The 26,723-nt window shown below is 49.5% G+C and overlaps 1 protein-coding gene across 1 annotated transcript; it reads right to left on the bottom strand.

Annotated features, from left to right (window-relative positions):
- Positions 1 to 20,996: 20,996 nt before the first annotated feature.
- On the bottom strand, positions 20,997 to 24,524 carry LOC142538378 (uncharacterized). Its single transcript, XM_075643709.1, has 2 exons — positions 21,510 to 24,524; positions 20,997 to 21,320 (listed from the first exon to the last, which is right to left on the bottom strand). The coding sequence occupies exons 1-2, from the start codon at positions 24,522 to 24,524 to the stop codon at positions 20,997 to 20,999; spliced, it is 3,339 nt and encodes a 1,112-aa protein (XP_075499824.1).
- Positions 24,525 to 26,723: the final 2,199 nt, after the last annotated feature.

Here is a 26,723-nt window from a genome sequence, read left to right on the forward strand (position 1 = left end):
TCCAGATCGGGGCTTGGATCGGAGAAAGGACGCCGGAACTGACCGGAATCGAGCAAAACGCGGACGGCTCCTGCGTGAACAGTGCAGGCGGAACTTTCGTGGTGAAATCGGACGGGCAAATCAACTCTGAATGACTTGAAATTTTCACAGTAGCCTCGCCTTGACGAGACGAATCCAACGGTACCTCATTTGTAAAAAACGGAGTTGAAATCGCCGGAGATGAGATTTTGGCCGGAATTTGCAGATTTTCGGATGAGCTTTTGGTCGGGCAATCGGACTCCGTTTGCTTTGAAAGTTTGACAGCAGCATCGCCTCGTCGTGGCGGTTCAGATGGTCCGGTGAACCGGCCGGGAACCGGCTCCGGCATGTGAGGCGAAAATTTGGAGATTTTTTGGCTTTTTATTTCACTATTCACTTTGAGAGAAAATGTTTTGGGGGCGAATGGTTTGGGTTTAGGGTTTAGGGTTTAGGGTTTAGGGTTTAGGGTTTTTTTTTTTTTTTTTTTTTTTTTTTTTTTTCCGGAAAACACCGCTGGATGCGGGGGGGTTAGGCAGACCCCTACCTGTATATAACCACAAAATAAAAAGTAACAGCAGAAAGAAATCCTAAAAGAGGAGGGGGACTATACCAAGACCTCCTCAAAAAGGCTAAAGCAGTAGAAACATAAATGCAAAGTAGCCTAGGGACCTAAATACAAAAGCGAAAAAACCCTAGACTACGACCAAAAGTGAGCCAAAAACTAATCAAATACGAGCAGCGCTAAGAGTCAACACGGCGAGGAAGACCAAATGATAACTGGGAGATGAGTGCGGTATCCAAGAAGAAACTCTCATCTCTGAGCCATCACCCTGAAGAATCCAATCTGTCAAAACGACTCTAATCTGAGACCGGATAACTGTATGAATCCCGGCAGTCAAAATAAGAGCTGGCCTGGAAATCACTGTACAATGACGATAAAAGGCAAAATGAAGATCGCAATCCAGCCAGAACAAAAAAGGTCCAGCATCTGAAGTATGAATCTGACGAAGGTATCATAACAATGAAGAGGATCGTCCGGAAATAATCCCTGGAACCACCACGACATCCAGTAAACTCCTGTAAAAGAACTGATACGGCGGGCAAGGAGAGCCTGCAGTAAACGCCCGCCAGGGACCAGAAATAGACCAAAGAGAAGCACAAATAGAGATAGCGCTCCAGTGAATATGAGAGGGCCAAGAAAAACACCAATAGGGATAGTGCAAGAGCCCACACAATCCCGAGGAGACCAAACATGTAGTGTGCGAGTGTCTGTGCCCACTCACACCAGACTGGCAAACCGGGGAAAAAGAGAAACCCCCAACAGAACAGTACCTGCAAAGAAAAAATAAAGATATACATATAGATATACCGAAGAAATGGATCCAAGTGAAGGAAAGGGCTGCAAACAGCTAAGAACATCTATATCTCAGGTAGGGGAGTCCGGAGGTATCCGAACGTACAAGTATGGAAATGTGCCTAGGGAGGGAGGGACCTAACTCTAAGGTAAAGTGCCTAAGGGTATGGGCCCTCGCCGCCAATGCATCAGCCACCGAATTACCCTCCCGGAATATATGCGAAATATGAACAGACCGCCCCCTCAAAAGGACCAGAATCCTGGATACCATGTGATCAAGACCCCAGCAACATCGACGGGAACGAATGAGCTGAATAGAAGTCAGAGAATCAAGCTCGATCCAAAGAGGGAAAAAAGAATGATCAGAACAAAGGAGAAGACCCCTCCAAACCGCCCAAAGCTCAGCCCGGAGAGAAGACCCAGCTCCGATGAACTCGCTGAATGAGAGCACAACCCTCCCGGAATCATCCCGAACAACGCCACCAGCAGAGGAGTCCCCAGATGTACCACGCGAGCTCTCATCCACATTAAGCTTGAAACACCCGGACGGCGGTCGCAGCCAGCGAACAATCCCCGTCCTATGGAATCTGCGGAGAGCAACCGAAATACCCAGCAATCTCGCCACATGAAACACACCCAGCCAATGTCTGGGCTTGACAGTACGCGCAGAGTGGGCAAGACGCAGGTAATACAAAATCTGATACTTCACCGTCTCCCCAGAAACAGGGAGATGACGGTGCTTAGCATCGTTCCGCGCAGTCCAGAGGAACCACAGAACGATGCAGGGGAGAAACTCCCGCACATGGCCCCCCCGGGACCAGACCAAATCTCTCTTCCACGCACTGAGGAACAAACTGAAATCCTCAGTGTCGGGAATACGAACCCGAAACACGGCACCAAAGAAGTGCCAGACAGACCGAGCAACCGGGCTACGAATAAAAATGTGTGTGAATGTCTCAGCCATATCACAACACTGACATCTCGAGGCTAACGCAAAACCCCGGCGCTGAAGCACCTCATCAACTGGGAGCCACTGATGCCAGAATCTCCAAAGGAAGAACGACATGGTAGGCCTCAACCAACTGCCCCAACACGGGCGGAAAATATCTGAAGACGGAGCACGCTGACGAATCAGCTCCCAAGCAGATCTCACAGAGAAAGCACCATCGGAGCTATGGATCCATCGTGCCATATCAGGGTCTCCCGAAAGAACAGGAATCAAAACAATCTCCTCGGCAACCGAAGGAGCAACAACCGCACAAAGGCGATCAAAATCCCAGGACCCCTCAGACAGAAAATGAGAGACCCGAACATCACGACCCCCGCGGACCACACACCGGGAGGACAAAGGAACGTCCCCAAACCAAGTGTCATCCCAAAAGGAAACATCTCCGAGACCAACACGCCAACGAATGCCAGGCTCCGCGCGAGGGCGGATCCTGAGGAGACGACGCCAAATGGGGGAAATAGAAGCACGGGCGGGGACACAGGCAGGAGCATCCAGCCGGCAATACTTCCGGAAAAGGAATCTCGCCCATAGAGAGGAGCCCTGCCGAAATCTGAACCATAATTTTATAGAGAAACATTCCACGAGATCTTTCAATCTGCGGAATCCAAGGCCCCCCTCAAGCACGGGGAGGCAAGCCCGGGACCACCGGGCCCAGTGCCACTTCCTTTCCAAGGGCCTCGACCCCCAGAGGAAGGCATTGAAGGCTCGCTCAAGCTTCTCCATGACAGCCAGAGGTGGCTGAACCACCTGAAATAGATAAATCGGCATGGAGAGGAGCACGCTACGTATCAGGGTCATACGGCTACCCGGGGAGAGGGTCCGAATCTCCCAACCCTCTAACTTCCTACGAACAGACTGTAGGAGGGGCTCAAAAAGGGAGCACGTGCGATTACCCCGATAAAGGGGAACTCCGAGGTACTTGAGGGGCAGATGACCCTCGGCGAACCCGGTGATTCGCAAAAGCCGGGAGCGGAGGCGCCCAGAGCACCTCGGAGGCAAAATCAAAGAGCTCTTAGCAGCATTCACACGCTGCCCCGAACAATTCTCGTAGTGATGCAGAAAATCAACAAGGCGCTGCATACCACGAGACCCACCACTGGAAAAAATAATGACATCATCAGCGTAAGCCAGGTGGGAAATCAAAATATCACAATCAGACCGATACCTAATCGCAGGATGCTGCAGGTAGAGTCGGTCAAGGCCACGAGAAAGATACTCCGCCCCCAAAATGAAAAGAAGGGGAGACAATGGATCGCCCTGCCGGAGGCCTCTGGTGGAACCGAAAAACCCCGATAGAGAGCCATTAATGTTCACGGAGAAATGACAATGGGAAATACAGGCCGAGACCAAAGCCACAACACGCTCAGAAAAACCAAAATGTCTCAAAACATCAAAGAGGAAAGACCACTGGACCCTATCATAAGCCTTGGCCATATCCAACTTCAAGATGACATTACCACCACGAGTGGGGAGAGTAATGCTGTGAGTGAGCTCCTGGGCAAGAAGAATATTATCAGAGATCATCCGACCCGGAACGAAGCCACTCTGATTCGGGGAAACAAGTCTCTCCACCACATCCCTCAACCGAGAGTACAACAGCTTCGAGATGATTTTGTTCGTGACATTGCACAGACTGATCGGACGGAAGTCCGACCAGGCGCGTGCACCCTCGACTTTGGGAATTAGAGTGATCGTGGTGGCGGTAAAACCCTGAGGCATAAGAGATCCCTGAAAAAAATCAAGAACAGCACCAAAAACATCCTGATGGACAATCTCCCAGCAATGCTGAAAGAACGCCGAAGAAAATCCATCAGGGCCAGCAACGCTATCAGGGTGAATGGAGAAGACGGTCGCGCGGACCTCCTCCAAAGAGGGAATCGCAGCAAAACCATCATTCTCCACGTCAGAGATAACCGAGGGAAAACCCGAAAAATCAGGGCAATCGAGCGCAGAGGGCTCCCCGGTAAGAAGATCCTGGAAAAACAAGGCTCCTGACTGCTGAATCAAATCCTGAGACGTCAGGCAGACCCCATTCTCCCATATGCGGAAAATTTTATTCGCAACGCGCTTTTTCCTCACCATATTATGGAAGAGTCTGGTGTTCCGCTCACCATCCTCAAGCCAATGGCAAGCCGCTTTCTGTTTCCAAAAATCCGCCTCCATGGCGGTGATACGGGCCAGATCCTCATTGCGATCGGACAACGAAGTCCAATTCACGTCAGAAGGGTCGGTCTCACACACAGCCTCGGCTGAACGAACAGCCCTCTCGGCCTCAGTGAGTCTATCAAAGATGTTACCAAAAACATCCCGATTCCACCACCGGAGGTGATGCTTGAGACGCTTCATCTTGGCAAAAAGCCGAGGCATGCCGCTCAGACTGCAAGGCAGATTCCAATTAAGCCTCACAGTCTGCAAAAAACCATGGTGCCTAACCCACATACGCTGGAAGCGAAACGAGCTCGGCCCACGGGCAAAAACAGGAGCGGTAACCAAAAGCGGACAGTGATCCGAGACAGTACGAGCGAGATGTTCAACCCGAATCGAGCTGAAATGATCTCCCCAATCAACAGAAACCAAGATCCTGTCCAACCGCTTCCAAATGGTCTTATTCGTCCAAGTGAACGAAGACCCCTCAAAACCAGCATCGATCAGGCCAGAATCAAGAATAAAAGTGTTGAACTCCTCCATGGGTAGCAACCTACCACCACGGGAGCCCAAACACTCAGACGCATCCCTAACGACATTAAAGTCGCCCCCAACCAGCCAGGGACCCAAAACAGGCTTAACCAAAAGCAAAGAAGCCCAAAGCTCCCTACGCTGAACATAATCACATCTAGCATAGACAAAAGAACAAAATATCTCTGTCGGCAAGAAAGAGGCAGAGACTTTGATGTGAAGGAACTGAGCATGATCAAAAACACACTCCGCCCTCACATCAGCAGCAAAAAAAACCCAGATATGACCGGAGAGATTAGAGATGACTCCAGAAAACCCCAAACGGCGAGTCATGAATCTCGGATCCAGATCAATCATGGGCTCCAAAACAGCCAAAACCTTAATCTGTTTCTCCTTCACAAAGGCATGAAGCCTCTGCTGGGACTCCGAACCTCGAAGTCCCCGGATATTCCAGATTAAGCAATTCATGGGGAACGGGTGGAAGAAGGCTCCGATCGCTTTTTACGCGATCGCCGACCATCATCCTGTGGTCTTTTTCTGGGATTGGACATGTCAGTGTCCAGAATACTACACTCAGACCCACAGCTAACCCCAGACACAGAATGTCGATCAAAATCCTGATCAGGATCATCAGCCGACATGTGACTGGGAATCATCTCAAGAATAGGGGGTCCCTGTCGAGCAATCAACTCGTCCAGCATAGAAGTGGCATCAGCAGGGGATGCAGGAAAAGATGGGACCGAGTGACTGCTATGATTTTCAATACATACCTCCGTGGAGGCAAACACAGGCACCACGTCCGGGCGTGGAGATCCAAGATCATCCACGCAGTCCACAAAAGGAACACTCTCATCGTCCTCAGCCACCGTGACCTCAGGACGGTCAGAAATAGGGGCCTCCTGATGAGAACTCAAAACGACAGAGGGATCAGGAACACCTAATCCAAGCTCCTCAGAGCCTACCTCTGTCTCCTGCAAATGGGAAAGAACTCCAAAAGAGTTCGAAGCAAGAGGATCATCCCTCGGGAGAGCCTGACGAACAGGCCTCCGCCTCTGTCTACGTCGGGGACCATGGCCATTGACATGAAGCTGGGGCAGTGGTCCCGGGACAATGACAGGAACAGCACCCTGAGGAGGTGCCGGAGCAGGAGGGGCCTGTGGCTGAGGAGCGTCTCGATCAGTAGGCTTGGATCGAGCAGGTTTTGGATTTTTCCCATGTGAATAGCAAACATCTGTCGAATGACCCAACATTTTGCAATCCAAGCAATACCCAGGGATTTTCTCATAGACAACATCAATCTCCTGAGTATGATCACCCCAGCCCACCCAAATTTGCTTAACGGGTGATTCCAACACATTCAACTCCACACAGACACGAGCAAAAGCGCTCCGAGAGGAGTTAGCAGTAAAGTCATCCATTTTCACCGGGTTGCCCAAAATCTTGGCAAGGGCAAAAAGGCTTTTCTTGTTAAACAGGTGAATGGGCAAACCCGGGAAACGCACCCAAACCGGGGCAATGGGAGATTCTTCCTGAAGATTAAATTCCGGGGTCCATTTGGAAAAACGGATCCCGAGAGGTCCAACCATCATCTGCCCACGCGTCCAAAAGAACGCATAATCCTCCTCACACTGAAGTGACAGGATCAGAAAACCCCTAGGCAAGAATCTCAAATCAAAAGATCGCTTCAATCCCAAACGAGCAAATGCCGCAGAAATACTCGAGTTAGGGACTAAGGATCTATTACCAGAAATCTTCCCAACTAAAGAAAACTTAAAAGGTTCGGTCAGAGAAGACATTACCTCATCCGGGAATAAAATACCCGGTTTCCCATCCTTAAGAGTCGGCAGAGGCATTTCATCCATAGCATTCACTACATCTCCAAAGCCATTCCTCCCCGAGCGAGGTGAAGTAGGAGCCAGAGCATCCCTAAATGACACCGGAAACGTCTTAGTCGCCCGAGAATCAGATTTAGAAGCCGAACCTGAGTTGTTGACCGGCGAGTTGACCGGCGAGTTGACCGGCGAGTTGACCACCGGAGATGTACCGAAGATCGGCGACGGCGAGGAGGTCATAGAACCGGTCTTCAATCCACTAGAACCGGGCATAAGAGGGGTCGATTGAACCAAAGAAGGGGAGGAAAATCGATTTTGACCTAGAAATTGGGGGTTTCCGACCGGTGGTCGGAAACCTGAAATTGAAGGTGGCAAAACTCGACCCATGACTGGACGATTATAGCCTAAAGAGGAATCGAAGAAATAAGCCGGAACAGTACCTGAAATCGGCGGTGAAGTGGACGGAAACTCACCGATTTGGGTTTTTTTGATCGGCGGCGGATTTTCTGAAATTGATGGAAGGATTGGAGAGCCCATGGAATGAGGAGTATACGGTAGAGAGGAATTAGCCAAAGGAACCGCCACGCCGGAGTAATTTGAGAAACATTCCGACGAAGCTAGGGTTTGAGGGTGGAAATCAGTAGATCTGAAATTGTCGCCGGAGGGGAACACCGTTGACGACGGGGCCTGTGGCAGTGGAATCGTCTGGACCCCACGATTCCAGATCGGGGCTTGTTGTGGAAAATGGTGACCAGAATCGGCCGGACGAAGCAGAGAAGAACTCGCCGCCGCGGGGAACAGTGCTGGCGCAACTTGTGATGAAGATTCCGGTGAAAATACTGAGTTATTGATAGTGGGGCTGGTACCAATGGAACCGTCTGCTCGAGGCGAGTCAGATGGTTGGTAGTTGGCGCCGGGAGGAACAGTGCACGGCGACGACGCGATTTTGGACGGAAATGGCGAGTTTTCGGTCGGGAAATTAGAGGGGTTACCGGACTTCATTTGGACTGAAACTTGGACAGGGTGGTCGCCGTGAGGAGGCGGTTCAGGTGGGGTGGTTGGCCGGCCGGGATCCGGCGGCGGCGGCATGGCAGCGTGTAGGCGTGAATAGTGACGGGTTTAGTGTGTTTTTTCTCACCTTTTACTATGTGTTTTTTCAGAGAAAATTTTTTGGGGGCAAAAGGGTCGGTTTGGTGGTTTAGGGTTTAGGGTTTAGGGTTTTTTTTTTTTTTTTTTAAATAAAACACCGCTGGAAGCGGGGGGGTTAGGCAGACCCCTACCTGTATATATCATCAAAACAAAAATACATCATAAAACCTAACGAGAGGGGGACTATACCAAGACCTCTCGAAAAGCTACCACACAACACACAGAAAACAAAATCTAGGGTGGCAAATATGAGAGCCAAAAACTAATCCCTAGGTAAGGAGCATAATAGAAATGAACGTCCAGAAGCGACGCTAAATACATGAAAATAAATCGAAACCTATCTAAACAGTAGAAATCCGGCTCAGAAGTAGGTGCAAAAGGCCACCGATGGTACCCATCTCTGAGCCATCTGCCAGTGTGATGCCAAACTGAAAAATACATCCTAATCCGAGATCGGTCCACTGTACACGATCTGGCAATGAAAATATTATGCAGCTGGAAAGTCACTGTGCTAAAACGGTCGAAGCACAAAAGAAGGACCGCAATCCAGCGAAAGTCAGAAAAGCTCCAAGACCCAAGGAGAGGGAGAAAACTGACGGAGCTCATAAAATCAGAAATCCAAGCATGACTGTAACTCTGAAAGAAGATGCAACCAATAGAGAACAACCAGAGCCACCAAATCACGGAACGAAAGTAGAAACCATATAAATCCCGACATGAATGAGACTCCGGGCCAGAGAGACCATAGAAAAAGATCATCCAGAGCCACCATAACAATCGGCCAGAGAGCATAAAAGTAATAAAGCGGCGGGCAAGGAGAAGCCTGCAGTGAGCGCCGGCCGGATAACAAGAATGATCCAAAGAAAAGCACTAACGCGGAGAGTGCTGGGACCCGCCCAAATCCAAAAGAACAAAACAAGGAGAGTGCAAGTGTCTGGGCCAACTTGCACATCTCAAATGAGATATAAAAAACAACCTCCAAGGACAAAAGACCTGCAAGAAAAATAAATACATATATATATAAAAAGAAAGAGAGCCAAAAGGAAGAGTGGGCTGCAAATGGCTAAGAATATCTGGATCTGAGGTATGGAAGCCCTGAACGATCAGAACGGGCAAGGATGGAGATGTGGCTGGGTAAGGAAGGACCTATCTCTAAGGAAAACTGCCTAAGGTCATGAGCCCTAACCGCCAAAGCATCCGCCACCGAGTTACCCTCCCGGTATATATGCGAGATATGAACCATCCGCCCCCTCAAGAGAACCAAAATCCTAGACACAATGTGATCCAATCCCCAACGACACTGACGAGAGCGGAGGATCTGAATAGAAATCTGGGAATCAACCTCAATCCAAAGAGGGAAAAGAGAAAGATCAGAACAAATAAGGAGACCCCTCCAGACTGCCCAAAGTTCTGCTCGGCTAGTGGATCCAGCTCCAATGAACTCACTGAACGATAACAAGACCCGCCCAGAATGATCACGAACAACGCCACCAACTGTAGAATCCCCTGGATTCCCTCTCGAGCTCCCATCCACATTAAGCTTAAAACAACCGGACGGCGGCTTAAGCCAACGAACAATCGCCGTCCGATGATATCTGTGTAAGCAAACCGAAATCCCCAGTAAGTGCGCCACGTGGAAGAAACCCATCCAATGCTTGGGTTTGATAGTACGCGCAGAATGGGCGAGGCGCAGGTAAGATAAAATCTGGAACTTCACCGTCTCCCCAGATATGGAGAGCTGGCGATGCTTCGCATCATTCCGAGCAGTCCAGAGAAACCACAAAATAATGAAAGGGAGAAACTCCCTCACATGGCCCCCTGGAGCCCAGACCAGATTCCTCTTCCACGCACTAAGGAATAACCTGAAATCCTCAGTGTCAGGGATACGAACCCCAAAGACCGCACCAAAAAAATGCCAAACAGGCCTAGCCACCGGGCTGCGAATAAACACATGCGTGAATGTCTCAGACATATCACAACACTGACAACGAGACGCTAACGCAAAGCCACGGCGCTGAAGCACCTCATCAACTGGGAGCCACTGATGCCAAAATCTCCAAAGAAAGAATGACATCGTAGGCCTCAACCAGTTACCCCAACAGGCGCGATTAATACCAGAGATCGGAGCGCGCAAACGGATCAACTCCCAAGCGGACTTGACAGAAAAAGCACCATCGGAGCTATGAATCCAACGAGCCGAATCCAACTCTCCCAAGAGAATCGGGACCAACACAATCTGCTCCGCAATAGAAGGAGCAACTACTGAACAGAGGAGGTCAAAATCCCAGGTTCCCTCCGAAAGAAAATGGGAAACCCGAGCACCACGATCCCCACAGACTTCAGTCTGACTGGACAGAGGAACATCTCTGAACCAACAATCATCCCAAAAAGAAACATCTCCATGGCCGACACGCCAGCGAATACCACTCTCCGCACGAGGCCTGATCTGGAGCAAACGCCGCCAAGTGGGAGAGATAAAACCACGAGAAGAGACACAAGCTGGGTGCGCCAAGAGACAATATTTCCTCATCAAAAATTTGGCCCAGAGGGAAGATCCCTGCCTGAACCGAAACCACAGTTTTATGGAGAAGCTATCCACGAGATCTTTCAATCTGCGGAAGCCAAGACCCCCCTCTTCCACGGGGAGGCAAGCCCGAGACCAACGTGCCCAATGCCATTTCTTCTCCAAGGGCCTAGACCCCCAAAGAAAGGCATTAAAGACTCGCTCAAGATTTTCCATGACAGCCAACGGAGGCTGAACAACCTGAAACAAATATATGGGCATCGAGAGGAGCACACTACGAATGAGGGTCATGCGGCTCCCCGGAGAAAGAGTACGAATCTCCCAACCCTCCAGCCGCCTCCTAACAGACTGTAAGAGGGGCTCAAAAAGGGAACACGTCCTATTACCCCGAAATAAGGGAACTCCGAGGTACATGATCGGCAGATGACCCTCCGCAAATCCAGTGATACGCAAAAGTCTAGAGCGAAGGCGCTCTGAGCATCGCGAAGGTAAAATCAGGGAACTCTTGAAAGCGTTCACCAGCTGTCCCGAACAGTTCTCATAGTGATGCAGAAAGTCTAAAAGACGCTGCATCCCACGAGACCCACCATTGGCAAAAATAATGATATCATCCGCATAGGCCAGGTGGGAAATCAAAAGATCACAACTAGAATGATACCTAATAGCAGGATGACGCAAGTAGAGTCTGTCAAGGCCACGCGAAAGATACTCCGCCCCTAAAATGAAGAGAAGGGGAGACAATGGGTCTCCCTGCCTGAGTCCCCTGGTAGAACCAAAGAACCCCGAAAGAGAACCATTGATATTAACGGAGAAATGACAATGAGAGATACAGGCCGAGACCAACGCCACAACCTGCTCAGAGAAACCAAAATGGCGCAAAATAGCAAAAAGGAAAGGCCATTGGACCCTATCATAGGCCTTAGCCATATCCAACTTCAAAATAACATTACCACCACGAGTGGGAAGATTGAGACTATGAGTGAGCTCCTGAGCAAGAAGGATGTTATCAGAAATCATCCGTCCCGGAACAAAACCACTCTGATTCAAAGAAATAAGTCTCTCCGCCACAGCCCGCAAACGAGAGTACAACAACTTAGAAATGATTTTGTTCGTGACATTACACAGGCTGATCGGACGGAAATCCGACCAAGCCCGAGCACCCTCGACTTTTGGGATCAAAGTAATCGTGGTGGCAGTAAAGCTCTGAGGCAGGGGAGAGCCTCGGAAAAAATCCAAAACCGCATCCAACACATCCTGATGAACTATCTCCCAGCAATGCTGAAAAAACGCCGAAGAGAAGCCATCAGGGCCAGCCACACTGTCAGGAGAAATGGAGAAAACAGTCGCACGCACCTCCTCTAAGGAGGGGGTAGCAGTAATCCCATAATTCTCCTCATCAGAAATCACCGAAGGAAACCCCGAAAAATCAGGACAATCAAGCACAAAGGGATCCCCAGTGAGTAAGTGCTGAAAAAATGAGGCACCCGACTGCTGAATCATCTCAGGAGACGTCAGGCAAATCCCTTCATCCCGGTTTAGGGTTTAGGGTTTTGGGTTTAGGGTTTAGGGTTTAGGGTAAGGGGTTTAGGGTTAGGGGTTAGGGGTTTGGGGTTTGGGGTTTAGGGTTTAGGGTTTAGGGTTTAGGGTTTTGGGGTTTCGGGTTTAGGGTTTAGGGTTTAGGGTTTAGGGTTTAGGGTTTAGGGTTTAGGGTTTAGGGTTTAGGGTTTTTTTTTTTTTTTTTTTTTTTTTTTTTTAATAATAAACACCGCCGGAAGCGGGGGGGTTAGGCAGACCCCTACCTGTATATATCATCAAACACAAAATACAAGATAAAACCCAAAGAGAGGAGGATAAAATCAACACCTCTCAAAAGGCTAGTCATACAAATAGAAAAACAGAAACCTAGGGTGGCAAATACACAAGCCAAAAACTAATCCCTAAGTAAAATGCATAATACAAATAAACACAAATGATCAGCGCTAAATATATGAAAACAAAGCGAAACATATCTAAACAGTAGTGATCCAGCTCAGAAGTAGGTGCAAAAGACCATCGATGGTACCCATCTCTGAGCCGTCTGTCGATGTAATGCCAATCTGAAAAGTACATCCTAATCCAAGAACGGGCAGCTATACACGATCTGGCCGTCAAAATAATATGCAGCTGGAAAGATACTGTGCAAAAATGGTCGAAACACAAAAGGAGGACCGTAATCCAGCTCAAGTCAGAAAATCTCAAAGACCCAAGGAGAGGGGGACAACTGACGGAGCTCATAAAATCAGAAATCCAAGCATGACTGTAACTCTGAAATAAGAGGCAACCAATAGTGAACGTCCAGAGCCACCAATGCACGGAGCAGAAGTAGAAACCATATAACTCCCGAGATGAATGAGGCTCCGGGCTAAAGAGACCACCGAAATATATCATCCAGAGCCACCATAAAAATCGACAAGAGAGCATAAAAGTAAGAAAGCGGCGGTCAAGTAGAAGTCTGCAGTGAGCGCCAGCCGAATAACAGGAATGGTCCAAAGAAAAGCACCGACGGAGAAAGTGCTGGGACCCACCCAAATCCAAAGGAACAAAATATGAAGAGTGCAAGTGTCTGGGCCAACTTGCACCGCTCAAATGTGATATAAAAAACAAACTCCAAGCACAAAAGACCTGCAAGAAAAAAATATACATATATAGATAAAGAAAGAGAGCCAAAAGGAAGAAGGGGCTACAAATGGCTAAGAATATCTGGATCTGAGGTATGGAAGCCCTGAATGATCAGAACGGGCAAGGATGGAGATGTGTCTGGGTAAGGAAGGACCTAACTCTAAGGTAAACTGCCTAAGGTCATGAGCCCTAGCCGCCAAAGCATCCGCCACCGAATTACCCTCCCTGTATATGTGCGAGATATGAACCATACGCCCCCTCAAGAGAACCAAAATCCTAGACATAATGTGATCCAACCCCCAACAACACTGACGAGATCGGAGGATCTGAATAGAAATCTGGGAATCAACCTCAATCCAAAGAGGGAAAAGAGAAAGATCAGAACAAAGGATAAGACCCCTCCAGACCGCCCAGAGTTCCGCCCGGATAGTAGACCCAGCTCCAATGAACTCACTGAACGAAAGCAAGACCCGCCCAGAATGATCACGAACGACGCCACCAACCGAAGAATCCCCAGGATTCCCTCTCGAACTCCCATCCACATTAAGCTTAAAACAACCGAACGGCGGCCGAAGCCAACGAACAATCGCCGTCCGATGATATCTGTGAAAGCAAACCGAAATCCCTAGCGAACGCGCCACCTGGAAATAACCCACCCAATGCTTGGGTTTGACAGTACGCGCAGAATGGGCGAGGCGCAGGTAAGACAAGATCTGGAACTTCACCGTCTCTCCAGAAATGGAGAGCAAGCGGTGCTTCGCATCATTCCGAGCCGTCCAGAGAAACCACAAAATAATGAAAGGGAGAAACTCCCTCACATGGCCCCCTGGAGCCCAGACCAGATCCCTCTTCCACGCACTAAGGAATAACCTGAAATCCTCAGTGTCAGGGATACGAACCCCAAAGACAGCACCAAAAAAATGCCAAACAGGGCGAGCCACCGGGCTGCGAATAAACACATGCGTGAATGTCTCAGACATATCACAACACTGACAACGAGACGCTAACGCAAAGCCACGGCGCTGAAGCACCTCATCAACTGGGAGCCACTGATGCCAAAATCTCCAAAGAAAGAATGACATCGTAGGCCTCAACCAGCTACCCCAACAGGGGCGATTAATGCCAGAGATCGGGGCGCGCAAACGGATCAACTCCCAAGCGGACTTCACAGAAAAAGCACCATCGGAACTATGAATCCATCGAGCCGAATCCAACTCTCCCAAGAGAATCGGGACCAACACAATCTGCTCCGCAAAAGAAGGAGCAACTACTGAACAAAGGAGGTCAAAATCCCAGGTTCCCTCCGAAAGAAAATGGGAAACCCGGGCACCACGATCTCCACAGACCTCAGTCTGACTGGACAGGGGAACATCCCTGAACCAACAATCATCCCAAAATGAAAGATCTCCATGGCCGACACGCCAGCGAATACCACTCTCCGCACGAGGCCTGATCTGGAGCAAACGCCGCCAAGTGGGAGAGATAAAACCACGAGAAGAGACACAAGCTGGGTGCGCCAAGAGGCAATATTTCCTCATCAAAAATTTGGCCCAGAGGGAAGATCCCTGCCTGAACCGAAACCACAGTTTTATGGAGAAGCTATCCACGAGATCTTTCAATCTGCGGAAGCCAAGACCCCCCTCTTCCACGGGGAGGCAAGCCCGAGACCAACGAGCCCAATGCCATTTCTTCTCCAAGGGCCTAGACCCCCAAAGAAAGGCATTAAAGGCTCTCTCAAGTTTCTCCATGACAGCCAACGGAGGCTGAACAACCTGAAACAAATATATGGGCATCGAGAGGAGCACGCTACGAATGAGGGTCATGCGGCTCCCCGGAGAAAGAGTACGAATCTCCCAACCCTCCAGCCGCCTCCTAACAGACTGTAAGAGGGGCTCAAAATGAGAACACGTCCTATTTCCTCGAAATAAGGGAACTCCTAGGTACTTGATCGGCAGATGCCCCTCCGCAAAGCCAGTGATACGCAAAAGTCTAGAGCGAAGGCGCTCAGAGCATCGCGGAGGAAGAATCAGGGAACTCTTGACAGCATTCACCAGCTGTCCCGAACAGTTCTCATAGTGATGCAGAAAATCTAAAAGACGCTGCATCCCACGAGACCCACCATTGGCAAAAATAATGATATCATCAGCATAGGCCAGATGGGAAATCAAAAGATCACAACTAGAACGGTACCTGAAAGCAGGATGACGCAAGTAGAGTCTGTCAAGGCCACGCGAAAGATACTCCGCCCCTAAGATGAAGAGAAGGGGGGACAATGGGTCTCCCTGCCTGAGGCCCCTGGTAGAACCGAAGAACCCCGAAAGAGAACCATTGATATTAACGGAGAAATGACAATGAGAAATACAGGCCGAGACCAACGCCACAACCTGCTCAGAGAAACCAAAATGGCGCAAAACAGCAAAAAGGAAAGGCCATTGGACCCGATCATAGGCCTTAGCCATATCCAACTTCAAAATAACATTACCACCACGAGTGGGAAGAGTGAGACTATGAGTGAGCTCCTGAGCAAGGAGGATGTTATCAGAAATCATCCGTCCCGGAACAAAACCACTCTGATTCAAAGAAATGAGTCTCTCCGCCACAGCCCGCAAACGAGAGTACAACAACTTAGAAATGATTTTGTTCGTGACATTACACAGGCTGATCGGACGGAAATCCGACCAAGCCCGAGCACCCTCGACTTTTGGGATCAAAGTAATCGTGGTGGCAGTAAAGCTCTGGGGCAGGGGAAAGCCTCGGAAAAAATCCAAAACCGCATCCAACACATCCTGATGAACGATCTCCCAGCAATGCTGGAAAAACGCCGAAGAGAAGCCATCAGGGCCTGCCACATTGTCAGGAGAAATGGAGAAAACAGTCGCACGCACCTCCTCAAGGGAGGGGGTAGCAGTAATCCCATAATTCTCCTCATCAGAAATCACCGAAGGAAACCCCGAAAAATCAGGACAATCAAGCACAAAGGGATCCCCAGTGAGTAAGTGCTGAAAAAATGAAGCACCCGACCGCTGAATCATCTCAGGAGACGTCAGGCAAACCCCATCATCCCATATGCGGAAAATCTTATTAGCCACACGCTTCTTCTTAACCATGTTATGAAAGAGTTTGGTGTTCCGCTCACCATCCTCTAGCCAGTTGCATGCAGCTTTTTGTTTCCAAAAATCCGCCTCCATGGCGGTGACACGGGCCAGATCCGCATTACGATCGGACAGGGCAGTCCAATTCGAATCAGAAGGATCGGCCTCACAAGCAAGCTCAGCGGAACGAACTGCGCTCTCAGCCTCGGTGATTTTATCAAAGATGCTACCAAAAACATCCCGATTCCACCACTTGAGGTGATTCTTAAGACGCTTCAACTTAACAAAAAGACGCGACATACCAATCAGACTGCAAGGCAAATTCCAATTAAGCCTGACAGTCTGCAAAAAACCATGATGCCGAAGCCACATACGCTGGAAGCGAAACGAGCTCGGCCCACGGGCAAAAACCGGAGCGGTAACCAAAAGCGGACAGTGGTCAGAAACAGTACGGGGGAGATGTTCAACTCGAATGGAGCTGAAATGATCACCCCAATCAACAGAAACCATAACCCTGTCCAACCGCTTCCAAACGGTCTTATTCGTCCAAGTGAACGAAGACCCCTCAAAACCAGCATCAATCAAACCAGAATCCATAATGAAAGTGTTGAACTCCTCCATGGGTAGCAACCTACCACCACGGGTGCCCAAACACTCAGACGCATCACGAACAACATTGAAATCCCCACCAACCAGCCAAGGACCCAGAACAGGCTTGACGTGAAGCAGGGAAGACCAGAGGTCCCGACGCTCAATATAATCACATCTGGCATAAACAAAAGAACAAAAAACAGATGTGGGTAAAAAAGGGGCAGAAACCTTAATGTGAAGGAACTGAGCATGATCAAGGACACACTCAGCCTGCACATCAGCAGCAAAAAACACCCAAATGTGACCAGAAAGATTCGAAATGACTCGAGAAAAACCAAGACGACGAGTCATGAATCTCTGATCTAAATCGATCATCGGCTCCAAAACAGCCAAAACCTTAACCTGTTTCTCCTTCACAAAGGCATGCAGCCTCTGCTGGGACTCCGAACCCCGAAGTCCCCGGATATTCCAGATCATGCAATTCATAAAGGGTGGGCATCAGGATCACCCTGCCGCCTCTTGGACGAATCCTCAAGATCGTCCTGCTTCCTCTTCTTCACATCAGACATACCAATGTCCGGAACAGCAGACGCAGAGTGTCTATCGAACCCCGAATCAGGATCCTCCTCAGACACCTGTCTGGCAACCAACTCACAAACAGGGGGCCCCTGTCTAACAAACAATTCCTCCACCATGGAAGAAACCTCCGGAGAACCAGGGAGGGAAGGAATAGAATGGCTACTGTGATTTTCCAAGCACAGAACGGAATCACCAAACAACACAGCCACCCCATCTTTTGAAGATCCCAACTCATCCATACAATCCTCAAAAGGGATAGACTCATCCTCCTCCAGAACCTGACCATAAGACTGAGCAGGCACACCAACTGATCTCGAAGGGAGCACCTCAACAATGGAAGTACTCGAATGATCAAAACCAACACCCACAGGAGAACTCGGCGCCAAGGGCGCCTCTCCATGACAACCAACACCCTCATCCCCAAAAGGAAGAACATCATCAGGACTGTCACCAACTACCTTGGAATCACTACCTCGCTCCGCCTCCGCCTGCCAAGGCGACAAGACATCAAAAGCGTTCGAGGTACCCACCGGGACAACATGCGCAGCAGGAGGTGAGCAACATTAGGTGCCACACCCTCCTGGTGTGTCATGCCCACAGTATCAACCTGAAGCGGGGGAACAGGACCAGCAGGTCTAGTCCGGACTGGGCGGGGATTCTTCCCATGCGAATAGGGTTTAGGGTTTAGGGTTTAGGGTTTAGGGTTTAGGGTTTAGGGTTTAGGGTTTAGGGTTTTTTTTTTTTTTTTTTTTTTTTTTTTTAGGCCTAAAGAGAGGGGATGTATACCAAGACCTCTCTAAAAGCGAGTTTGACAACACATAAAACATAAAGACATAAAACCTAGGGTGGCAAATACACGTGCCAAAATCTAATCCCTAGGAAAAGCGCATAATAAAAATGAACATATAAGAGCAGCGCTAAATACATCAAAACAAATCGAAACATGTCTAAACTGTAAAGATCCGACTCAGATGTAGGTGCAAAAGACAACCAATTGTACCCATCTCTGAGCCGTCTGTCGCTGTAAGTCCAACATGAAAATGACGTCCTAGTCCGAGATCGGTCGCAATCCAGCTGAAGTAAGAGAAACTTCAAATCCCCAGAAGAAGGTGAAAACGTATGGAGCTCATAACGTCATAAATCCAAGCGTGACTGGAACGTTGATATAAGAGGTAGCCAAGAGATAACATGGAGAGCCACCAATGCACGTAGCAAAAGCAGAGAACATATAAATCCCGACATGAATGGAGCTCTGGGCCAGAGAAACCACTGAGAGAGATCATCCAAAGCCACCATAAAACCCGGCAAGAGAACACAAAATATAGAAAGCGGCGGCCAAGGAGAAGCCTGCAGAGAGCGACCGCCAGAGAACAGGGTGGTCCAAATAAAAGCACCAATGAAGAAGGTGCGAGAGTCCACCCAGATCCAAAGAAACAAAGCACTCCAAAGAGACAGTACCTGCAAAGGAAAAAATACATATAGATATATATAAATATATATATATATATAGAAATAGATCCAAATAAAGGAAGGGGCTGCAAATAGCTAAGAACATCTGTATCTAAGGTAGGGAAGCCCGGAGATATCCGAGCGGGTCAGTATGGATATGTGTCTGGGTAGTGAAGGACCTAACTCTAAGGTATAAACCCTAATGGTATGAGCCCTCGCCGCCAACGCATCCGCCACCGAATTTCCCTCCCGAAAAATATGTGAAAAATGAACCGCCCGCCCCCTCAAAAGAAACAGAATCCGAGTGACTGTATGATGAAGGTCCCAATGACACCGACGAGAACGCAGGATCTGAAGAGAAATCTGAGAATCGGTCTCAACCCAAAGGGGAAAAAGACCGAGATCGGAACAGATAAGAAGGCCCCTCCAAACCGCCCAAAGCTCCGCCCGGACATTGGTCCCGACTCCGATAAACTCGCTGAAGGAGAGCACCACCCTGCCAGAAGAATCACGCACAACACCACCGACAGACGACTCCCCAGGATTGCCCCTCGAACTCCCATCAACATTCAGCTTAAAGCACCCAGGTGGTGGACAGAGCCACCGGACAATCGCTAACCTATGGGTCCGCTGAAAGGCAACAAAAATTCCCAGCGATCTCGCCGCCTCAAAGGCACCAAGCCAGTGCTTGGGCTTAACAATGAAAGCAGCATGGGCAAGACGCAGATAAGACAAAATCTGAGACTTCACAGTCTCCCCAGAAATACGCAACTGACGGTGCTTCGCATCATTACGAGCCATCCAGAGAAACCACAAAACAATGAAGGGCAGAAACTCCTTGACGTGGCCCCCAGGTGCCCAATGAAGATTTCTCTTCCAAGCGCTAAGGAACAACCTGAGATCCCCTGTGCAGGGGATCCGGACACGAAATATGGCCCCAAAGAAATGCCAGACATAACGGGCTATCGGGCCATCAATGAAGACATGTGTAAATGTCTCCGACATATCACAACACTGGCATCGAGAAGCCAACTCAAAGCCACGACGTTGGAGCATATCATCCAACGGGAGCCACTGATGCCAAAATCTCCAAAGAAAAAAAGACATCGTGGGCCTCAACCAACGGCCCCAACAAGGAGTCAAGATATCAGAAACAGGGTCTCTCAATCGGACAAGCTCCCAAGCAGACCTAATCGAAAAAGCACCGTCAGAACTGTGAATCCAAAGCGCCAAATCAGGCTCGCCAAAGGCAATCGGGGTCAAAGTAATCGCCTCAGCAACAGAAGGGGCCACCACAGCACAAAGAAGATCGAAATCCCAAGCCCCCTCAGACAAAAAGTGAAAAACCCGAACATCACGGCCCCCACGGACCTCACACTGGCTGGACAGAGCAGTATCCCCAAACCATATGTCATCCCAAAAGGACACGTCTCCAAGGCCAATGCGCCAGCGAATGCCGGGCTCGGCGCGAGGTCTGATCCGTAGGAGACGACGCCAGGTGGGGGATATTAAACCACGAGGGAGAACAGAGGCAGGAGCATCCATCTGGCAATACTTCCGTAAAAGGAATCTCGCCCAGAGAGAGGAGCCCTGCCGAAACCGGAACCACAACTTAATAGAAAAGCTATCCACCAGATCTTTCAATCTGCGGAAGCCAAGACCACCCTCCATCACTGGGAGACAGGCTCGAGACCACTTGGCCCAGTGCCATTTCTTCTCCAGTGTCCGCGACCCCCAGAGAGGTTTAGGGTTTAGGGTTTAGGGTTTAGGGTTTAGGGTTTAGGGTTTAGGGTTTTTTTTTTTTTTTTTTTTTTTTTTTTTAATAAAAATGAACATATAAGAGCAGCGCTAAATACATCAAAACAAATCGAAACATGTCTAAACTGTAAAGATCCGACTCAGATGTAGGTGCAAAAGACAACCAATTGTACCCATCTCTGAGCCGTCTGTCGCTGTAAGTCCAACATGAAAATGACGTCCTAGTCCGAGATCGGTCGCAATCCAGCTGAAGTAAGAGAAACTTCAAATCCCCAGAAGAAGGTGAAAACGTATGGAGCTCATAACGTCATAAATCCAAGCGTGACTGGAACGTTGATATAAGAGGTAGCCAAGAGATAACATGGAGAGCCACCAATGCACGTAGCAAAAGCAGAGAACATATAAATCCCGACATGAATGGAGCTCTGGGCCAGAGAAACCACTGAGAGAGATCATCCAAAGCCACCATAAAACCCGGCAAGAGAACACAAAATATAGAAAGCGGCGGCCAAGGAGAAGCCTGCAGAGAGCGACCGCCAGAGAACAGGGTGGTCCAAATAAAAGCACCAATGGAGAAGGTGCGAGAGTCCACCCAGATCCAAAGAAACAAAGCACTCCAAAGAGACAGTACCTGCAAAGGAAAAAATACATATAGATATATATAAATATATATATATATATAGAAATAGATCCAAATAAAGGAAGGGGCTGCAAATAGCTAAGAACATCTGTATCTAAGGTAGGGAAGCCCGGAGATATCCGAGCGGGTCAGTATGGATATGTGTCTGGGTAGTGAAGGACCTAACTCTAAGGTATAAACCCTAATGGTATGAGCCCTCGCCGCCAACGCATCCGCCACCGAATTTCCCTCCCGAAAAATATGTGAAAAATGAACCGCCCGCCCCCTCAAAAGAAACAGAATCCGAGTGACTGTATGATGAAGGTCCCAATGACACCGACGAGAACGCAGGATCTGAAGAGAAATCTGAGAATCGGTCTCAACCCAAAGGGGAAAAAGACCGAGATCGGAACAGATAAGAAGGCCCCTCCAAACCGCCCAAAGCTCCGCCCGGACATTGGTCCCGACTCCGATAAACTCGCTGAAGGAGAGCACCACCCTGCCAGAAGAATCACGCACAACACCACCGACAGACGACTCCCCAGGATTGCCCCTCGAACTCCCATCAACATTCAGCTTAAAGCACCCAGGTGGTGGACAGAGCCACCGGACAATCGCTAACCTATGGGTCCGCTGAAAGGCAACAAAAATTCCCAGCGATCTCGCCGCCTCAAAGGCACCAAGCCAGTGCTTGGGCTTAACAATGAAAGCAGCATGGGCAAGACGCAGATAAGACAAAATCTGAGACTTCACAGTCTCCCCAGAAATACGCAACTGACGGTGCTTCGCATCATTACGAGCCATCCAGAGAAACCACAAAACAATGAAGGGCAGAAACTCCTTGACGTGGCCCCCAGGTGCCCAATGAAGATTTCTCTTCCAAGCGCTAAGGAACAACCTGAGATCCCCTGTGCAGGGGATCCGGACACGAAATATGGCCCCAAAGAAATGCCAGACATAACGGGCTATCGGGCCATCAATGAAGACATGTGTAAATGTCTCCGACATATCACAACACTGGCATCGAGAAGCCAACTCAAAGCCACGACGTTGGAGCATATCATCCAACGGGAGCCACTGATGCCAAAATCTCCAAAGAAAAAAAGACATCGTGGGCCTCAACCAACGGCCCCAACAAGGAGTCAAGATATCAGAAACAGGGTCTCTCAATCGGACAAGCTCCCAAGCAGACCTAATCGAAAAAGCACCGTCAGAACTGTGAATCCAAAGCGCCAAATCAGGCTCGCCAAAGGCAATCGGGGTCAAAGTAATCGCCTCAGCAACAGAAGGGGCCACCACAGCACAAAGAAGATCGAAATCCCAAGCCCCCTCAGACAAAAAGTGAAAAACCCGAACATCACGGCCCCCACGGACCTCACACTGGCTGGACAGAGCAGTATCCCCAAACCATATGTCATCCCAAAAGGACACGTCTCCAAGGCCAATGCGCCAGCGAATGCCGGGCTCGGCGCGAGGTCTGATCCGTAGGAGACGACGCCAGGTGGGGGATATTAAACCACGAGGGAGAACAGAGGCAGGAGCATCCATCTGGCAATACTTCCGTAAAAGGAATCTCGCCCAGAGAGAGGAGCCCTGCCGAAACCGGAACCACAACTTAATAGAAAAGCTATCCACCAGATCTTTCAATCTGCGGAAGCCAAGACCACCCTCCATCACTGGGAGACAGGCTCGAGACCACTTGGCCCAGTGCCATTTCTTCTCCAGTGTCCGCGACCCCCAGAGAAAAGCGTTGAAAACCAGCTCAAGCTTCTCCATGACAGCAAGCGGTGGCTGTACCACCTGAAACAGATAAATCGGCATGGAGAGGAGCACACTGCGGATAAGGGTTATGCGGCTACCCGGAGAGAGCGTCCGGATCTCCCAACCCTCTAACTTCCTACGAACAGATTGTAGGAGGTGCTCAAAAAGGGAACATACTCGGTTACCCCTAAACAAGGGGACTCCGAGGTACTTGAGGGGCAAATGACCCTCCGCAAACCTGGTGATGCGCAAAATCCGAGAGCGAAGTCGCTCAGAGCACCTCGGAGGCAAGATAACAGAACTTTTGACAGCGTTCACCAGCTGACCCGAACAATTCTCATAATGATGCAGTAAACCCATAAGGCGCCGCAAACTACGAGACCCACCATTGGCGAAAATAATGACATCATCAGCATAAGCCAGATGGGAAATCAGGATATCACAACCAGAGCGGTACCTGAGCTCAGGATGCTGCAGGTAGAGGCGGTCAAGGCCGCGCGATAGGTACTCCGCCCCCAAAATGAAAAGCATGGGGGACAAGGGATCGCCCTGTCTGAGGCCTCTAGTGGAACCAAAGAACCCCGAGAGAGAGCCATTGATGTTCACGGAGAAATGACAATGAGATATGCAAGCCGAGACCATCTCCACAACCCGCTCCGAGAAACCAAAGTGTCTCAAAACCTCGAAGAGGAAAGGCCACTGGACCCTGTCATAGGCCTTGGCCATATCCAACTTCAGGATAACATTACCGCCACGAGTGGGGAGAGTGAGACTGTGAGTGAGCTCCTGGGCTAGGAGAATATTATCGGAGATCATCCGACCCGGAACAAAGCCACTCTGATTCGGTGAAATAAGTCTCTCCGCCACAACCCTCAGCCGAGAGTACAACAGCTTAGAGATGATCTTATTAGTGACATTGCACAGACTAATCGGACGGAAGTCCGACCAAGCATGAGCACCCGCGACTTTGGGGATCAGAGTGATTGTGGTGGCGGTAAAACCCTGGGGGAGGGGAGAACCCCTGAAAAAATCCAGGACAGCATCAAAAACATCCTGATGAACAATCTCCCAACAATGCTGAAAGAACGCCGAGGAGAAGCCATCAGGCCCAGCCACACTATCAGGATGTATGGAGAAGACGGTCGCACGAACCTCCTCCAAAGAAGGGGTCGCAACAATACCCTCATTCTCCACAGCAGAGATAACGGAGGGGAAGCCCGAAAAATCAGGACTCGCAAGCGCAGAGGGGTCACCAGTAAGCAAATGCTGGAAAAACGAGGCTCCCGACTGCTGAATCAACTCAGGAGACGTCAGGCATACCCCATTATCCCAGATGCGGAAAATCTTATTCGCCACCCTTTTCTTCTTCACCATGTTGTGAAAGAGTTTGGTGTTCCTCTCACCATCCTCTAACCAGTGGCAAGCAGCTTTCTGTCTCCAAAAATCCGCCTCCATGGCGGTGACACGGGCCAGATCCTCATTGCGATCAGACAGAGAAGTCCAATTCAACTCAGAAGGATCAGCCTCACAGACAACCTCAGCGGACCGAACAGCCCTCTCAGCCTCAATGATTTTATCGAAAAGGTTCCCAAAAACATCCTGATTCCACCACTTGAGGTGATGTTTGAGGCGCTTAAGCTTAGCAAAAAGGCGAGGCATACCACTCAAACTACAAGGCAGAAACCAATTAAGCCGAACAGTCTGCAAAAAACCATGATGCCGAAGCCACATACGCTGGAAGCGAAACGAGCTCGGCCCACGGGCAAAAACCGGAGCGGTGACCAAAAGCGGACAGTGGTCAGAGAAAGTACGGGGAAGATGTTCAACACGAATGGAGCTGAAATGATCACCCCAATCAACGGAGACCATAACCCTGTCCAACCGCTTCCAAATGGTCTTATTCGTCCAGGTGAACGAAGAGCCCTCAAAACCGGCATCAACCAGACCAGAATCCAAAATGAAAGTATTGAACTCCTCCATGGGTAGAAGCCTACCACCACGGGTGCCCAAACACTCAGATGCATCTCTGACTACATTAAAATCACCCCCAACAAGCCAAGGACCCAGAGCAGGCTTGACCTGAAGAAGGGAAGACCAAAGATCTCTGCGCTCAACGTAGCCGCAGCTGGCATAAACAAATGAACAAAACACCTCAGTCGGTAAAAAAGAGGCGGACACCTTGATGTGCAGGAACTGAGCATGATCGAAAACACACTCAGTCTGCACATCCGCGGATGAAAAAACCCAAATATTACCAGAAAGATTCGAAATGACTCTAGAAAAACCAAAACGGCGAGTCATGAATCTCTGGTCCAACATGATCATCGGCTCCAAAATGGCCAAAATCTTAATCTGATGCGCCTTCACATAAGCATGAAGCCGCTGTTGGGACTCCGAACTCCGAAGTCCCCGAACATTCCAAATGAGGGAATTCATGGAGATCGATGAGCAGAAGCACCCGGCCGCCGCTTAAACGAAACTCCCAACGCTTCCTTTTTCCTTTTATTCACGTTCGACATATCAGTATCCTGAGCACCAGAATCAGAATGTCGATCAAACCCCGTGTCGAGGTCATCAGCAGACATACGCTCGACAATCCGCTCACAAACAGGAGACCCCTGTTGAGCAACAAGTTCCTCAAGATGAGAGGAAACATCTGGAGAAGAAGGAATGGAAGGAATCGAATGGCAGCTGTGATTCTCCATGCACTGAACAGAAGTGCCAAAACCCCCCTCCTCAAACTGATGAACCAAAGACTGAACAGACACACAAGCCGTACCCGAAGGTAAGGCGTCAACAATGGGCAGACCCAAACTAATCGGGTCAACATCAACAACAGGGGCCTGATCCAAAGGAGCATCTCCAAGTAAACCATCACCCACAACCTCCAAGTGGGATCCAAGATCAGGATTAAGACCAACCAACTCAGTAGCGTCGCAACGCTGAGCCTCATCATGCCAGGGTGACAAAACCTCAAAGGCATTTGAGGAAGTAACTTGATGCGGAACATCAGGAACTGTAGGGGGGGCTCCAGCAGGATGACCCCTGTGCACAGGCCGCCTCCTCCGTCTACGTCTAGGGCCATCGCCATTTAAATGAAGCTGAGGCTGTGGTCCAGGATTAAAGACAGGAACAGCACCCTCTTGGGGTGTTTGTGCTTTGGGAGGAACTGGATCTTGAGATTTTTGAAAAACGGGTTTAGGCCTCGACGGCCTAGGATTCTTCCCGTGAGAATAACACACGGTAACTGAATGTCCCAGCATCTTGCAGTCAATGCAATATGCGGGGATCTTCTCATAAATGACATCAATAACCTGTGTGTGATCACCCCAACCAACCCAAACCTGCTGAATGGGAGGCTGTAAAACATCAATTTCCACACATACTCGGGCGAAAGCGCCTCGAGAGACATCAGCGGTGTGGTCGTCCATCTTAACAGGCTTACCCACAAGCACCAGGACCTGAAGCAGTGGGTAAATCTTGCAGTATCTCATAGTAATTCTTCGTCGAAATGGGCCGAGCCGGATCTTTCCTCACAACAGGTCGGCGTCGGGGACGCTTGGAAACATGTCCTATAAAATCAGTATCATCGGACTGTGGCGGGTCAGACGCAACACCCTGAGGCTGCTCGGAAGGAGGCGGAAGCGGGGAATC

This window comes from Primulina tabacum, chromosome 3 (assembly GCF_025594145.1).
Source record: "Primulina tabacum isolate GXHZ01 chromosome 3, ASM2559414v2, whole genome shotgun sequence".
NCBI lineage: Eukaryota > Viridiplantae > Streptophyta > Magnoliopsida > Lamiales > Gesneriaceae > Primulina > Primulina tabacum.

Bases quoted from the DNA above. Each gene is read 5' to 3' on its own strand.
- LOC142538378 (XM_075643709.1), bottom strand. From the start codon at position 24,524: ATGGAGGCGGATTTTTGGAGACAGAAAGCTGCTTGCCACTGGTTAGAG. The intron at 21,321-21,509 runs GTTTATACCTTA...TTTCCTTTGCAG, and splicing joins CGAGGGCTCATACCATTAGG to GTACTGTCTCTTTGGAGTGC.